General features: G+C 39.4%; 1 protein-coding gene across 3 annotated transcripts in view; it reads left to right on the top strand.

The window, feature by feature from the left end:
• Nucleotides 1-510: 510 nt before the first annotated feature.
• Nucleotides 511-17,857, top strand: part of dnajc10 (DnaJ (Hsp40) homolog, subfamily C, member 10) — a 76,226-nt gene continuing 58,879 nt past the window's right edge. For all 3 annotated transcript variants that reach the window (XM_048534321.2, XM_048534322.2, XM_048534320.2), the window contains exons 1-2: nucleotides 511-617; nucleotides 9,376-9,747. In XM_048534321.2, the coding sequence (XP_048390278.1) occupies nucleotides 9,529-9,747 (219 nt within the window). In that variant the 5' untranslated portion in view covers nucleotides 511-617; nucleotides 9,376-9,528. The remainder of the gene's footprint in view (nucleotides 618-9,375; nucleotides 9,748-17,857) is intronic.

Genomic DNA, 17,857 nt, shown 5'->3' with positions numbered 1-17,857 from the left:
AAAAAAAACTTTCAGGTACTGCATGCAACGATTTACACCTTCGTTTTAGTGATGCACTAACGTTGCCTGACACGGACGCCTTTAATCTAAGATTGAGATGGATCATGAACTTTCCACACATCTTTCTGCAGCAAAGTGTGGCTTAGAGTCATTTGCCATCGATGGGAGCAATCTCTAGGTGCAAAATCAGAGATGTTAAATACACAGCGCCGGAGGATGTGGGTCTTGAAACCTGGCCTCCTAACCCAGTGGTGGGGACATTATCACTGTCCTACAACAATTCTTCTGTGAATTTAAAGCCTAAGGGTTTTAAGCTTCTTGGGCTCACTAAGTGTAACATTTCCTAATCACCCAGAGGGCTTCGCCCATTGTCTGAAAGTAACAAGCCTGGCCCTCTCCCATTGGCCACAGTCCCCCAGCCGGCCTCCACGTGGCGTGTACTGGGCACCTGACGTCATCGGCCCATTGTCTGCGCATCCTGGAAATGGGTCCGGCCGGGGGCGGGGCTATCTGGGGGTGTGCGGATTCTCCGGATCTAGGTGCGTCCGGCAGAGGAGTCCGGGGCGGGCGAGTGCCGGTTCAAACAGGATCCGAGGTGGAAGCGCACTGGCCGGTTGGTGAGTGAACTGGAACACGGCACGGCCGGCGAAAGAGCCGACCTCGCTGTCTTTCTTCCCGTGTCCCGTCGATCGCCGCCTGGCCGCTCTTTGCGGTTTCCGCCGGCATCGTACATTCGGGGGCGGGTGAAGGGGGCAGGCAGCCGCTTTTCGTGGGGGGGAGCTAACTGTCAAAACTGGAGAGTCAGTCACTGTGGCTGGAGGGAGAACGAGGGAACAAAAACAAGGGAATGGAGACTTCTAGAAAGTATAGCGTGTGAGGAATTACGATGGGGATTTCACTACTCGGCAACAGTTTGAGATTAGGAGGTATCAGGTGAACTTACAGAGAAATACCTTTGCCAGGCAGCGAGGAGGAAATTAACAATAGACGAAATTGGCGAAACGCAGCGTTTAAGAAGTTGTAATTTAAAAGTAGAGAAGTGAAATGATCGTTAGAAGTTTGCTGCCGCTGAATTCACTGTTTGGATCTGAAGTGCGACAGAGGAGCTCGTTCGACAATTCAATTCCGATTTCCTTGTTGCTATGGTTCCCAGCTGATCTGTTTACAAGTATTAATTCATTGGGTTTTGTTTTGAAAACCTCCCATACGTCTCATTTGAATCCCATGAAAGAGGTTGCCTTTCTTCCAAATTCATTTAAACATTGAATCTGTACGTGGAAGATTAACCCTTTGAGGCAAGATGTTTCATTTAAAAAAACTTGCTGCATTTTCATCAAAATTCATTTCTGATATAACAAACCTGTATAACACTAAGTGACTATATGCTCATTTCTGAAATGTCAGATAGTTAAGAAGAGTTAAACACATTTTGTTATTTATGTAATTTTACAGGGCGAGTCTTGATTTTTGAATTACTCATACTTTGAAGTTTCTTTTTGTTATAGTTGACTCAGAAAGCCAAAGGAAGAATAATCAGTTTCTTTCAGTTTAGAATCCTAAATCTTAAGTAATTTATCTCTAGACTTGTTTCAGGACTAATTTACAAATTCAACAAAATACATTTACAGCTGCCACACAAATTACCCACTCCAGCACTTTTGTGTCAACTATTTGCAAAGAGCAAAAATGTGCAATGTGTATGCTTGATTATGATTTATCTAAATCTGGGAGTTCTGGAAAATTTAGTTCAGATTATTTGTTTACTTTTTTTAAACCCTGTATAAAACTACCATAAAGCAGTTCTGTGCTGAAAGTGTACTATTTACCAGAGAATCCATAATCAGAAAGAAATCAATTTGATAACAACTTTTGATGCTGTTTTGGGCAAAGCCACCTGCTTTCAGCTTTCTTGCTTTCAAAGTCACATTCTTCAGCTGTAGTTCAAAAATCAATGAACAGTGAAGTCAAAACTGCTGTCACCAGATGTGGTAAATTAAGCATGGGATCTCCAAGTCTACAGAATGGCAGTTCTAATGTAAAATGCATGTAATCACAGAATATTATTCCAAAAATATTTGGATTGTTGTGTTGTTATCTTGTTTGTGTCTATGTTATGCACAGTTGTTTTCACAATGCCACCTTACTCACAACTGCATGACAGTCTAATGCTGAGTAACACATGGCATGATTTGTGAAATGACTTGGAATAAAATTCAAACTGAAAGACCTGTGGATGCTGTAAATCAGGAACAAAACAGAAATTGCTGGAAAAGCTCATCAGGTCTGGCAGCATCTGTGAAGAAAAATCAGTGTTAACATTTCGCGTCCGGTGATCCTTCCTCAGAAGTCAGAGTAGAATCATTTCGAACATCTATGCTGCGTAAGAAACTCTTGTGATCTGTGTACTAAAAAAGAATGGTGCCTTCGATGGAGATGTTGTCAACTAAAATGCTAGCATTCAAATAACACCTGGGAAACAACGTTTGATTGACGTAGTAAAATAAGAGCAAAATATTACATATCACATGGGAAGAATGGTTTACAAAAGCTGTGGAAGAATACAAGTTCACAGATACAAGTCAATGTCCTGTGTATAAATAAAAATGCAGAGTTTGTGGTGAGTCCAAAGATGGCTAGCCAATTGCTTGGAGAGCAACAGAGCAAATAAAAAGGAAGCGAAGCCAGGCTATCCATATCTGGGGAAAGGATGATGTGTTTGAAGATACAGTAGACCAAGGAACCATACACCTGCAAATTTTAAGAGAAGACATGAATAGAACTTTCCAGTTTGAAAGAAAATGAAAAATAAGCACCAATTGTGAAGCTGAAACTTTATCCTAGAAGCAGAGCTGAACCATCCTGCTCAGCCTCTATAAGAAGATTTTTCATGTAAACTCGAAAGAAGAATAACCAGAAACAGAGCAATGTTATGTCAACAACATGTTGGAAGAAATTTGATAACTGCTAACAACCCAAATCAGAGGGGCATGCAAAGGAAGTATGTTAGTGGCATGTTGTCTGTCTCGGAAACAGATGGCCCTGCATTCTCTGGGTGAGTAGTTGCAAAGTACTACAGCTGATTTTGGTAAACTATGAAATGGAGGAGCCGTGACTAAAGGTTGAAGGTAGTAAAACTGCTATCAGAAAAAGTCTGTGATCAAAAACCTGGTATCTGCCATAAATATACCTAGAATGTTTATGATGAGAATGTTGCATGCTTTAAGATTTTTCATAGCACGTCACTTGATCCAGAGGAGAAAACAGTGATTCGTCCACACACGCTTGACCCCACCCCCATGTAAATACCTGTACAAAAGGACAGTTTTAAAGAGGAATGGAAGAGACTGATACCCGAAAAAGAGAATTTGTAGATTTGTGTAATTCCATCATGGTGAGTGAGAAGCCATAATAGACCATTACCTTTTGGTCTGGATCCTAAAGATCTCATTTTTTTTTAAAAAAAGCAGTTACTACCATATTTTAAAAGGCTTTTGGAACTCGAAGTTTGACACAGAATCTTTGCTGTTGACAATATTTGACATACCTTTTTGGATGGCACCAAATCCCGCAGATTACCTTTCTTAACCTCAAAACTGAGCTACAATGTATTCCTGTAGAAAGTAGATGAAACAACGAGGAAGTGAAGATGCAGTTGTCGCAGCTGGTGATATCTATATGGAAAAAGATCATCGTGGCCATCTAAATGAAGTCATAGAGAGAATCAAGAAAGTTAGGATCAAGCTGCATACCAACAAATACATTGTGGAGGTGTCAGAATGCCTGGTGCAAACACCTGACTGAGGCAAGTCAAGTCCTGAAAATGTCCTATCTATCTTTGGGACATTTGCTCCAAGAGACAGCAAAGATCTGAGAAGTATGCTTTAGCTTGATCAAATGGGAGTTTCATAAGTCAGATTCAGAATATACACACAACAAACCTGCAAGAGTTGTTGAGAATCAATAGTCAGACAACATCAACTGAGCCTATGTGTATGAACATACAGATCTTATGACAATTTTGCACGGATGTAGGAAATGTTATGATCTTTCTCCCATAAGTGTATACAAAGTAGGGAGTGATCATTGTCCACTGGAATAGATCTACATGTAAAATCCATGTTGACACCAACAAGACTGTAGAGGTTACTCCTGAGGCTTCAGAGTTACAATTTACCTCGAAAATAAAACACAAGATGTGCTAGCAGGTTGTGTTGTCAGTGCAAGAGAATAAAGAGTATAAATAACATAAAGGTCCACCTTATATTGAAGCTTCACCAGGATATAGGCTTTTCCAGTTACAAATGTGTAAGCTCAGAGACAAATCAGTTGTGTGGTGGGTAGGCGTCAGCAAAAACGTCAATAGAACGTTATCTATGTTCAACATTTACCAGAAGTACAGAAATACACAGTAGAAAGAGGAAGTGATAGCGACCACAAAGTACCACCCAGACGATAGTGTACTGAGAGAGCATTCACCTGCAATCCAGGATGGCATCTCTTTAGCTTTTAATAGTATGTCTAATGTTAATGATTTGAACAATCCTTTTGTTATACACAGGCATTATCTTCTTAAAGAGGGATATTATTTAACCTATTGAAGAGTTAGGAACTATATTGTTATGCACACTTGTATCCAGAATCTTACTCACTACTGCTGTATAGTCAGGTGCTGAGCAATACTGTATTAGACTGTGGCACATGGTGTGACCTGTGAAATATATTTGAAGGATGCTGCAAAATTATGCACCCAGAAATGTGATTATTTGAAACTACTGGGAACCGCAGATTCGTAACAGGAATACTTTATAAAATAAACTGTACCTCCATGACATAGAATCCCTACAGTGTGGAAACAGGCCCTTTGGCCCAACAAGTCCACACCGAACCTCAGAGCATGCCACCTTGACCCATCCCCCTATAACCGACCTAATCTACACCTCCCTAAACAATGTGGGCAATTTAGCATGGCCAATCCACCTACCCTGCACATCTTTGGACTGTGGGAGGAAACCGGAGCACCTGGAGGAAACCCACGCAGACACGAGGAGAATGTGCAAACTCCACACAGATAGTTGCCCAAGGCTAGAATCAATCCCAGGCCCCTGGCACTGTGAGGCTGCAGTGTTAACCACTGTGCTACCGTGCCGCCCTGTACTTGCATAGTTACAAGAAGTAGCAGAGTTAGATATAAACTTTACTAGTTGAACTGCCTTGCAATTTGCATTGGGACCAAAACTAAAGGAAGAAACCCATACTGACAGTCTATAAGTTTGAATTCATGTAGAAGAGATCAAATGATACGTTAAACGGTGGTTTTTAATTGTAAAGCAGACTTTTTTTTTCAAAATTTATGTGATAGTTCAGACTCAGATCCTATCTACTGTTTTGTTAAAGTCTTGGATTCAAGCTTGAACCCCATGGTCATGGCAGGAGCACTGTACTAGAGTCAGTGCTTCAGTTCCTGTGCAAAATTTTAGGGAACATATTTGCAGGCACCTGAAAGCTAAACAGTCTAATGGTGCCAGATAGCGTAAAACCTTTCAATGGCAAGTCAATTCTTTATTGTACGCATATAGTACTTGATCTGCAGGCATCCAGAAAATGGTCAAAGCTACTGTTAACCTAGTGGGATTACCTCATTAAAATAGCATAATGTTTTCATTTTCTATTCATATTATGTAAATTCGTTCAGAGTGAACCTAAAGTTTAAATATTGCTGTACTCTCAGGATGTCGATCATTTGGTTGGGTGTGTCACGGTTGTTGCTGTAGTTAGGTAACTCAGCAAACAGGTGTTTTGAAATTCAATCCAACAACGTGGCAGCTTATCTAATGGTATTTGCAAGTGGGTAAAATTTTAGAATATATAACAAGAAACATATGCAGAGCAATGCATTAAGCACTGTATAAAGGCACATTAAATGGACTCTAGATTAACATTGATCACACACCTGAAGAAATTTGTTTCTAGTTTTCTACCAGATATCCAGTGGTGCCAGAAGATTTATTGAGCATCTGTCCAAATATTCAGAAAAGTAATTTAGCAATATGATTTAATATTATGCTAAATGTCATCAAATACTCAGTTCATTTCTTCAATTTAGTTCTATTAATAGTACTATTCCATAGGATCCTCAAAAGTAATTTCCCTGGATATAGCTTACATTTGAAAGGACAAAATCAAGCTCAGTAATTCCTTTGGATTCAGTGCACATATTGTGATTTGAAAATGATGAAACACTTGGCCTTGATTAACACAATTTGTCAAATTTGAGGCACACATGCAGACTGTAGGCAAGCAACTCATACTGCACTTGCATCAATGGTATGTGGAGAAAGGAACTTGAGTTTTGTGACAAATGATGAGCCCATGAAAGCTATCACCTTCAGACTACCCTGAAATGTTATGTTTTTCCTCTCCCCAAATAATCTTCACTTTATGGTACCTTTTTAACTTTTATTTCAAATTTCTAGCATCTACATCTTTAGCACTTTTTCTGGATATCCAGTACCATATGTGGTAGCATATGAACAGAGCTGATTTGCAATTGAAAAGTGTTATGCTACCTGGCATTCTTAAAACAATGTGAACCCATACTTCTGTGTGGGTTCAAGCATCATTGAAGGGTTAAAGCACATGATCTTGTCTGATAGTTCACTGTCATGTTGAGAGAGTGTTATAGAGTCAGACGTTTCACCTTCATTAAAAAAGATCCAGTTCCCTTGCTTAGGTGCTGTGAAAGACGCTGTGACACTTCGGAGAAGTGTACGTAAGTTGTTCCTGTGTCCTAATCAACCTTTTATTCCTTGGCCAGTGATACCAAAGCACGTCATCTGGTCAGTTCCGTGATTGTTATTTGTAGGCTTTTTCTGTGTGACAGTTGTTTGTACAAATTGCCTAAACTCAACAATTAATGTGTTTCAAAAGAAAGGCATTTTATGGGTATATGTTCTGTCTTTTATTTCACTTTATTTATTTGATTTTGTTCTCAAAAATAATAATGTATTGTAAGTGGTCACTCAAAAGTTGACCAACATTAATATAAAGAAATGTGCATGTGTTTTCCACCTGATTTAGTTGCATGTTTCCTTTTCCACTGACTTATGGCTCTGGCTAAAACCCTTTGTTTTTGACAAAAGCAAACAGTTGTGGATGTTAGAGATCTGAAATATAAGCAGAAAGTGTTGGAATTACTCAGCCCAGAGTTGAAGTTTCAAATCAGATCTGAGTCTTCTGAAGGAAAGCAGAAACCTTGGTTGTACAGGGAAAGGGAAGGAAGGACAAAAGGAAATGTCTGGGAGAGAGCAGAAGGCAGGAGAGATTAAATGACAAGGATGTTATGGAACAAAAGGAAACGAGAGTGTTAATCGTTGTAGTAATGCAACAAGGCATTTGCCTTGAATGTGAATGTCCAGAATAATAATACTATCTGTTTGAAAATAAAACATGTAAAACAAGATTGAGACTTTCACAACAATGGATCTTGAGCTTTACTAAACACCGCAACAGGTTATGGACTAAAATGTGAGTATGGGAGCAAAGTGGTGAATTAACATGTCAAGCATCTACCAGTGTGGAGTAATGCCTACTGAATGGTCAAAGCACTCACCCAATCTGCATTTGGTCTCCCCTGTGTAGAAAAGACCACATTCTAAGCAGCAAATATAGTGTACTTAATTGAAATAAGTACAAGTAAATTGCTCCTTTTCTATCAGGAATGTTTAGAACTTCGGATAGTGACGGAAGAGGAGGAAATGGGCCATGTATTACATCTCCTGCAGCTGGAAGGTGTTGTGAGACAGAGTCAAGGCGCAGTTGAGGAGTGAACCATTTTGTGGAGAGTGCAGTCCTTTCGGATTGCTAATGGAGGGAGAGATGCGTTTGGAAGTGACAGAAATGGCAGAGTACGTTGAGGCTGGTAGGGTGAAAAATGAGGACTAGGTACTGATACTAGTTAAGATAGCTGAAAGCTTAATTCTGAGGAACGGTCACTGGACCAGAAGCATTAACTCTGATTTTTTTTTTCTTCACAGATGCTACCAGATCTGCTGAGCTTTTCCAACCACTTCTGTTCTTGTTCCCAATTTACGCATCTGCAGTTCTTTCGGTTTTTATAACTGAAAGCTTATTCATCCCCCAGCAATCAGTCAGACAAGTTATTTTTTGAAAGCCAGAATTGCTTTGACAAATCACGAGAATAAAACCAAGAACTGAGGTTTCTTGAAATCTGAAATGAAAACAAAAATTGCCAGAGAAACTCAGCAGGTCTGGCAGCATCTGAAGAGAGAAAGCGGAGGCCTGATTATGCTGAGGTGAATTGATTTATTGTTGCATGTACCAAAATGCAGTGAAAAGCTTTGATTCCGAGCAGTACAAGTAGATTCTAGTAAGCAAGGATTATGGTTGGTTCTGATATAACAAGTGTTTCTTCAATGTGAATTACCTTTAACATGATTGAAGAATTTAGACTGCTATTTGTGGAACACAAACTTTTCTTTCATGTATTGGCTATAACACAATTCTGGCCTCGTTAGTTTAAATGGCACAGCTATTGCACGATTTTCTTATGACGCGAGCTTGCATAAGAATAGAACTATCATGTTATGTCAGAACTGACTGAACAGATCAAAACAACTTGGACAGGGGCACACAGGTTAGGCGAGGTCAACATTAGCAACATCAGCTTTGCTTGAGGCAAGAGAGTCCATACATCAGTCAAATAACGGCCAGGAAGAAGCTGTTACTGAATTTGCTCATGCATGTGTTCAGGTTTCTGTATTTTCTGTCTGACTGAAGAGATTATAGGAGATCTTTACCATGGTGGGAGGTCTTTGATGTTGGCAGCCTTTCTGTGACAGTGAGCCATGTAAATGGAATCCATGGATGGAAGGTTGGCTTCTATGATAGTCTGGGCTGAGCACACCACCTTCTGTAGTTTCTTACGGTCCTGGGCACAGCAGTTGCCATACTGAGCCATTGTGCACCTGGACAGTATGCTTTCAGTGGTGCATCTGTAGAAATTGGTGAGGGGTCCTTCTGGATGTGCCAAATTTCCTCAGCCTCCTGAGGAAGGCTAGGCATTGGTGTACCTTCACATCTACATAGGAAGTCCAGGACAGGTTGTCAGCTGTCATCACTCCGAGGAACTTGACTCTCTTCACTACATCAGCGTCAGTCCCATTGAAATTAAATGGGGAATTGATTCCTACATCTGTCCTAGTGTTCCACTGTCATGTATGACTTCTGAAGCTTTTATGAATAAGTAAAGCAATTTTTAGCTAACTTATTGCATAAGATTAAAGTGGATTTGCTTCTGTTTGTTCCTGTCATAAAAAGGAGCGAATGTAGTAACAGCTGAGTTTCTTTTGATTGCAGAGTCTAACTTGGAAGACAGCATGACAATCAATTATTGAAATAACCTCAAGAATAAGGATGCTGTTATAAACAAAGATCAAGAACCATGCCAGCAACTTAAATGAGAACACACGCCAGGCATATTCAGAATTGATTGAAATTCTGTTCTGCAAAATGGAACATTTCTGTCTTAATTTTCTTGCTTCAGAGAAGCGTAAACTGTCCTCAAACAAAATTATTTTATGTATTTTTGTTATAACATGCTTATCAGCTCTAGTTTATACTGATGAGGACTATTATAAATTGCTTGGATTATCAAAAAGCGCAACTAATCGCCAGATAAGGCAAGCATTTAAGAAACTTGCACTCACAATGCATCCTGACAAAAATCCGGTAAGTGGGATAATTTTGATTCATGACTTCAAATGTAGTATTAGATATACTATTTTTGTTAAAACGTGCAGTAAAGAAAGACCTGCAGCGCCCTTTTGACATGAATTCAAAATACAGCCTAATGCAGAATAAGAAGCTCCAAAATCAGTGAAGGTGTAGCAAATTCTACATTATAATGCTATTTAATAAATTTAGTGCTCAGCTATGTAAGGAAATTATTCTGGTCAGTGTTAAATGCCTTCTGACAGCACAGTTTTCAGAAATTCGAGGTTGATGGTTCACTTTTTATTATGCCTTTTGAATCTGGATGGTGTGAGTTAACTACATCTTTTAAATGAAAATACTACCTATCTTTTTGGTCCAAAATTGCACTTTCCAACGATGATGTACATTTAAGGGGTTGGGATTATATACAAATTATGAATTCATGTATGGCAAGGAAGAAGCATCCCTTGTTGCAAGACCTCTACAAAAAACTTGATGTGTAAGTGTCCTAACTGTTACGATGCTTTTATGACAAAATTTTGAATTGTGAGTGAGTGTGTGTGTGTGTTTTATTTAGATTAGCAGAATATTATACAACTGTTTGACACCTTTATCTGAATGTAAATCTAAAAGTCTCCTGGTCATTTCTGTGTTAAATTATCTTATTGAACTTGGTGAAAATGAACAATAACTAATGAGTGGAAACTTTGTCATGCTTAATGACCTGACTTGTGTTCCATCAAAGTACTTTTGGTGTGAAACATGACCTGAAAAATCTCCTGTCGAAATTTTATTTATTAGCTGTACGTGCAATGGATCACAGCTTTGCATTATGGAAAATAATTATGAATCTCTCTTTCTTGAGAGCATTTACTTGCCTTAGCAAGCTATTGCCATTTTTCCTTTGAGGTTTCCCTAAATATTTGTCCTTGGGCATTTGTTTTGAGTGGCAAACACAAGAAGTGAAAAAGTTTCAGACCTTTTCAGAGGACACTGATATGACTTGTTCTGCACAGTTATATTTTGGCATCTATTGGAAAGAGTCATTGTATTGAATAAGACGAGCACATGCTTCTAATTCCTAATTGCCCTTGGTGGTGATGAGATGCCTTCATGAACTGCTGCAATTTACGTACCAATGATAGACTCCTGATAATATTAGGAAGTGAGTTCCAGAATTTTGACTCTGACGGTGAAGAAATGGCAATATATTTCCAAGTCAAACTGGTGTGTGGCTTAGAGAGAAACTTGCAAGGAGTTGCACTCGAGTGCATTTGCTGTCAATGAATCTTTAGGTGGTAGAGGTTTGGAAAGTGCAGTTGAAGGAGTTGTGATGAGTTACTGTAGTGCATCTTGTAGGTAGTACATACTACTGCCACTATGTGTAGAGGATTAATAGGGCACCAGTCAAGTGCAATGCTTTGTCCTGGATGGTATAAAGCTTCTTGAGTGTTGCTGGTGTTGGATTCATCCAGGCAAGAGAACAGTACTGTATCAGGGATAACAAAGTGTAGAGCTGGATGAACACAGGCCAAGCAGCATCTTGGCAGCAGAAAACCTGTATCATACTTCTGATTTGATGTATGGTTTTTTTGGTGTAGAGAGGTGAGCTACTTACCAGAGAATCTGTAGCTTCTGACTTACTCTTGAAAATAGTAGCAGGGGAGGTGGTGGTCGAATGCTAATATTGTTGGACTGTTAATCCGGAGACCCAGGAATGTTCCAGGAACCTCTACTCAAATCCTGCCAGGAAAAGGCTATGATGGATTATCTACTCATCACTTTGGACTGAAAATGGTTACAAATGCTTCAGTCTTGTCTTTTGCATTGATGTGCTGGGCTTACCTTTTGCTGAGGATGGGAGTATTTGTGGACCTGCCTTTTTCTATTTGTTGAATCATCCACAGCCATTCACTCTAGTTGTAGTAGGATTGTGGAATTGAGAGCTGATCTATTAGTCGTGGGACTGCTTAGTTCTGTATGTTGTGAGCTGCTTATGCTGTTCCCTGTTGCAGGTAGTTTCTGTGTTTGTAGCTTCACTAGGTAGATGGCTTGTTGTTAGGTATGCCTGGTGCTGTTGCAGGTATGCACTCTTTCTTGAACCAAGATTGAACCCTTGACTTGATGTCGTGGTAATTTGGGGGATAAAGCAGAGCCATGATGTAACAGATTTGTGGCTCAATGTGTTCTTTTGCTGCTGATAGCACACAGTGCCTCATGGGTATCCAGTTGGAATTGCTAAATCTGTTTATCACTGTGCTAAACAAATTTCAGTGCCACACAATGCAAGGGGCGTAGGACCATGACACCTGGGAGCGGCAGTTGCCATTTGGCTCTTTGACCAGCTCCCCCATTCAGTAAGGTTATGATTAACTTAGTTATGCTCATATTTCATTTTCTTCCCTGCCTCCATTTACACTCAAATTCAACTCCCTTATCTATTAAAAATCTTTCTAACTCATCCTTGAATCAATTAAAGACTACTCTCCATTATTCCCTAGAGAAGAGCATTCCACACTCTTGAGTATGGAATTGTCTTTGCAATAAATGATAACGTTACATGTACCTTTGTAATCACTTGCTGTACCTGCTGCTGACTATATAATTAACTTAGAAGGAGACACAAATCCCTCTGTATTACCAAGTTTCTACAATCTTTCACAATTTTAAATCATACACTGATTTTCTAGCCAAAAAGCAAAGTCTGCCAGTCTTTGGCACATTCATTTAACCTTTGTAGTCCTATTGCAGTCTCCTCTTGTGAACTTGTTTCCCTCAATGTGAAGGCTTTGTCTGTACAAGGACTTTGGACTATTTACTTCTCTCAACACTTTTTCATGACTAGATGCATCTGCTGCAGGTAGATCAGTATGAAGAAAGTTGAATAGGTCTTATTTGTTAGTTCCCTCATTGTAGAACTTGCCCAGCTGGTGTTTTCTTTAAGACTGGGGAAGCTTGTTCAGTAGTGGTGCTACTGTGCTATTGTTATCTTGCTGTTGGACCTTCACAGGGTGCATTCTGTTATCTTGCGACATTCAAGTGCTTCATCCAATTGGTGTTTCATATGAAGGAGTATTGAATAATTCTCTGGAAAGGGTGGGTGTTGTGTGGTGTGCAAAGTTATAATCAGTGCCCCCATTGTCTCTGCAATCACATCTTTTGAAGACCCTATGTGCTGGTACAAGGGACTTGCTAGCCTTGTGCCCCATTAATCTCCCTGGTACTTTTTCTTGTGTTGGCAATTTGTTTTTAATTCACCCTACCTTTTGCTGCTGCTTCTGTGACAACAGATGCAAAATATTGTTCAGTGCCTCTGTCATTTCCTTGTTTCCCATTATTAATTACCCAGTCTCATTCTTAATGTCTGTTTTTATGTTTCTTGCTAGTTTAATGTACTTTAATTTCAATTTTCTATCTGAAATCTTTTGATTTCTAAAATGTTCCCAAACTTCTGACTACCACGAACATTAGTGGTTTTGTTTGCCATTTCTTTCAATTTGATACCATCCTTCCTTATTTATTCCAGGATGTGCATCCTTTTGTTTTTAAAGTCTTTTCTCAATGCAATGGATCTTTATTATGAATTATGAAATATTTCCTTAAAATATCTGCTACTATGTTTCTGCTGCCTTACCGCAGTCCCTATTTTCCTTGTCTATCATGTTTGCTTGATTCATTGTAATCATCTTTCTTTAAGATACTTTATTTCTAACTTGAACTTGCTATCCTCAAGTTGAATGTGAAATTCTACCATACTATTATCATTCTTGTGTGGCAGATCCTTTACTCTAGAATTGTTAATAAATCCTGTCTTGTTACACATTACCAGGCTTAAAGTAGCTTAAGTCCCATCTAGTTCAGAACATATTGTTCTAAGAAACTATCCAAATATACTGTGTGAACGCATCTTCAAGACTACCTTTGTCAATTTGGTTTGTCCAATTTAAATGAAGATTAAAATCACCCAAACCTTTTTCACTACCTATTCACAAATCATTGTTTTTTGATTTACATTGTGTCTTTCAATTCTATTGTGGCTGTTGGCACACTGTACCTCTTTGCCCTATTTTGAACTGTTACTGCTAATGATCCCTGGAGACATGTCTTTCTAAAAATTATTTCAATCCCAGTGATCAACTGAGATTTAGGCAACAAAATTTCAATGTTTTAAAGACTTCTGTAATAAACAGACTAAACGTAACATTGCCTAAACACTAGGTAGACAAGCTGTACCATAGACAACAGGAATGATCCACCTTAATGATCCAACTTAAAACATTAAAAAAAATCTCCCTGCGTGTATGCTTTACACAGTCCCATAAATAGACACTTCATTCTCCAGAAATCAGCCAAAGGCAGTTCTCAGCTTCCAATTGCTTGCTTCCTTTTTCTTTTGACAGCCATAAAACTTTTAATTTCCCAACTGACCTGCACAATGAGATTTACTCTGGAAATTCTTCATTAAGCCCAAAAGTAGTTGAATCCTCCAGCCTTGTTTCAATCCTCACAAACTCAGTAACTTTAACCTGAGTGTAAGCTCCACTCGCATTCTGTGTGGTGAGCAATTCAATTTGGTTATGCTTCCTGCTCCCTTTCCCAGATCCTTATGGACTGACCTGTCTGAGATATTTCGGGATTTTGTCTTCTATAAAAAGCCTTGTGATTCAACGCTATGTTGAATGCTACGAACTCTCCCACTGTCAAAGCCTGTCCCTCTAGCAATGTGTATTCCACAGACCCTATATCCAGACAGGAATGTTAATTAGCCATTAAATAGACCTTCAATGCCATTCTATCTTGAAACAAAATAATAGATTTTATATGCGGCCATTTCCAAAGCCTAACATTCCAATACCTGCCAGTGATTTGAGAGATTAACGATCAATCCAGGGCCATCACAGATACCCTGTCATCTTAGACCTTTTTCACAATATATAAAATGGGCCTCACTAACCCCATAGCAACTAAGTCACGCAGGCTTGTTGTCAAGCAGGATTTAAAGCAGGTCACATGACCTCTACCCTATTCTCTTTTACTTTAGACAGCCCTAAAACAAAAGACTGAAAAATCTTTATATCTGTAACAGTCTGTTATGACTCTGTTCTATTGACTACAATGATAGAATGTGACATACAGCATCTTGCATGTGAAGAGAGGCCTTTGTCTCCACATATGATGTCTGGTGGCTACTCCTACAATAACACTGCTTTAAACATGTGCATTTGGAACAGTTTGATTGGGAGAGCAGGGTCAGGTAGGTTTTTCACCTGTGTTCCCTCACCAACTGCATAGGCCTGATCTGACATATACATTTCAGGACCTGCCCACCTTGGTCTCCAATGGTGCTCCTGAGCCTCTCCCCTTCACCTTCCATTCATCCTCCATCTCATATTGGACACTGATTTATCAGTTAAGGGGGATGTTAAGTAACAATAAGGACATTTTCTTGTTCATGTTTGACCTCGTGTCATGAGATTACATAGGGCCCAGAGGCAATGTTGAGGATTCTCGACATGGTGACTCCTTGACTGAATACCAGTGTTGTCACTCTTGTGCTACTAAACTGGATGCACCCAGGGATGGTGATGGAGCCATCTGGGATATTATTTATAAAGTATGATTTAGTCAGTATAACCATATCAGGCTTTTCCTTGGCAAATCTGCAGGGCAACTCCCAATTTCAGCACAGGTCCCAAAATCTTCCTGAGCGAGACTTGTACGGTTGATTTGGGCAGGATGTGGTGCTGTACCTATGTTAATGCTGGGTCGTTCCTTATGATCTTATTCCTTTGCAGCTTTTTTGAAGGTGGAGAGAGGTAACAACAGTGGCATGTTTGTGAAAGAATTCAACTTAGAGCAAAGACTGTTAATATATTCCAAGTATCAGGGATGTTGCCCATCCACTCTTGCAAATTAGCAAACAACTTGTAATTCAAAATTTGTAAAGGAACTTGTATGTGCCTGGAAGGAACATCCATGTTTGTGGATATATCTGAATTGCTTTCATGCTTATGGAGGTTTTCTCAGTAGATTATACCATGCAGACAAACAGTGAATCTGTCAAGCTAGATAAATAGGAAAGCCCTACAGGTACTGTTCTCCTCTGTCTATGCACTTGCACTTTGCCAGAAGTTGTAATCCCTTGTACTAAATTCCCCAGTTAGCTGAGTTTATAGTGATCGAATTGAAAAGGCAGTTGTAAGCTGACTGGAAGGCACAGTTTTGAGCATTGTAATGGTAAATATAGTAGTGTTTGTGACTACTCCATTATGTTAGAAGCATCCAAGGCAAACTTTGCAAGAGTTTTCCATCTGAAATACATAAATATTCTGCACTGCTCACACGGGTTGCCAGGAAATATGCTAGCTGTTAGAGGGGGATGTGAAGTGAAGTGTGGTTTTAAAGTATGCAGTTTCAACATTGGACATTCGTGGAGAATAAAATTATATGAAGTTCATTGAAGCAGGGTTTGATGCATTTAAGAAACCAGGGAGATAATGCTGGGGAAGTGCGACAAAAGACCGTTGCCATTGTTGGGCTAGAGGAGCACCCCTTTCAGAAGATTACAGCTTTGGAATAGGTGTTGACTCAGGTGAACACTTGCCCATAAGAGGACCTCAACACAGATCAGAGAACGTTACGGGTGTTTGATTAATTCAGTGCATGGTGGGAGGGAGGAAATGTTCAAAGGAAGCTGATGACGGAAATCACCCAAAGACGGCATGCATTGCCCAAACCCATCAATGGAGAAAATAACATTCTAACCGTGCTGGTCGTTTGACAACAGTTAGATTTTCTGACAAACCAGCAAAAAAAGCACATATTTAACAACAGCTTCTAGAAAAGCAAGTACTACAAAGCTACTCCAGCAGTTTGAAAGTATCTGTGCTTAGAGAATCAAAATTAATGCTTCGTGTCCAATGTGGCTCCTCTTCAGTACTGCATTTATATAACACTTCAAACAACTTAAGACATCACAATGTGTTACACATGATCATTATCAAGCAAACTTTAACACCTAGCTGCATAGGGATACTGAATTATGTGACCACAGAAGGCCTTAATCTTGAGTTAAAAGGAGGCTGAAGAGATGGCGAAGAATCTGAATTTAGCACCTAGGCAGCTGAAAACCTGGCTACCACTGATCACTCGATCTAAACTAGTGAGGATGCGTGAGTTGAAGTTCAGAGATCTCAAGTTTTAAGCTAAAAGAAATTTAAGGAGAAAGGCAGGAACTTGAATACACTGATAAGGATTTTAAAGTTGAGGTATTACCATGCCTAAAGTGTCAGCGTAAGACAGCAAATACAAGGCTGAAGTATGAACAGGATCCTTTTAGTTTTGAGTTAATGTACCAGAGGCAGATTTTTAGATGGTCTCAAATTTATGGGGTTGCGAAATGGGCAGCTGATCATGACCATATCGAAACAGTCATTGGGAGGTGGCAAGATCAGATTTGAGGGCTTCAAAAGAAGGTCAGCTGACGAAGGGGTGGAGCAGGTTGATCTTAGAGGTGAAAATAGGCAGCCAAATGTGGATGTATGATTGGAAACTCATCCACAAGTCAAATAGCCCAATTCAGCTTCATGTGGCAGGGAATAAAAATAATAACATTGGCCTTTCCAATATGAATAGATCCTTGGAGATTTCAAACGTAACAGTGCAGGAGCAGGAAAGAAAGCCCTTGCAGGTGATTCTCTAGCTAGTAGTAATTGTCATAGAATTGCGATCCACCTCATCCATGCTGACCAGATATCCTAAATTAATCTAGCCCCATTTGCCAGAATTTGTCCCTTATCCCTCTAAACCTTTCTAATTCATGTACCCTCCAGATGCCCTTTAAATGTTGTAATTGTACTAGCCTCCACCATTTCCTCTGAAAGTTCATTCTTAAGTAATTTCTCAGAGAAGCCATTCACTGATGATGAGGCACATGCAAAAAATTTCCACCAACAATTTTCATGCTTATAAACCAACTGAACTTTTAAGAAAAAGAGGGACCAGTACAAAACAGTATGACCATTATTAAAATTACCTAACTTAAGAGGTATATGCATTGTTTATTCTGCATTTGCATATTACCATAATTGCCATATCTCATTCCTTGCTTATATCTGGATTTCAA

Source organism: Stegostoma tigrinum, chromosome 7, assembly GCF_030684315.1.
Source record: "Stegostoma tigrinum isolate sSteTig4 chromosome 7, sSteTig4.hap1, whole genome shotgun sequence".
NCBI lineage: Eukaryota > Metazoa > Chordata > Chondrichthyes > Orectolobiformes > Stegostomatidae > Stegostoma > Stegostoma tigrinum.
This window is presented reverse-complemented; position numbering and strand designations above follow the sequence as displayed.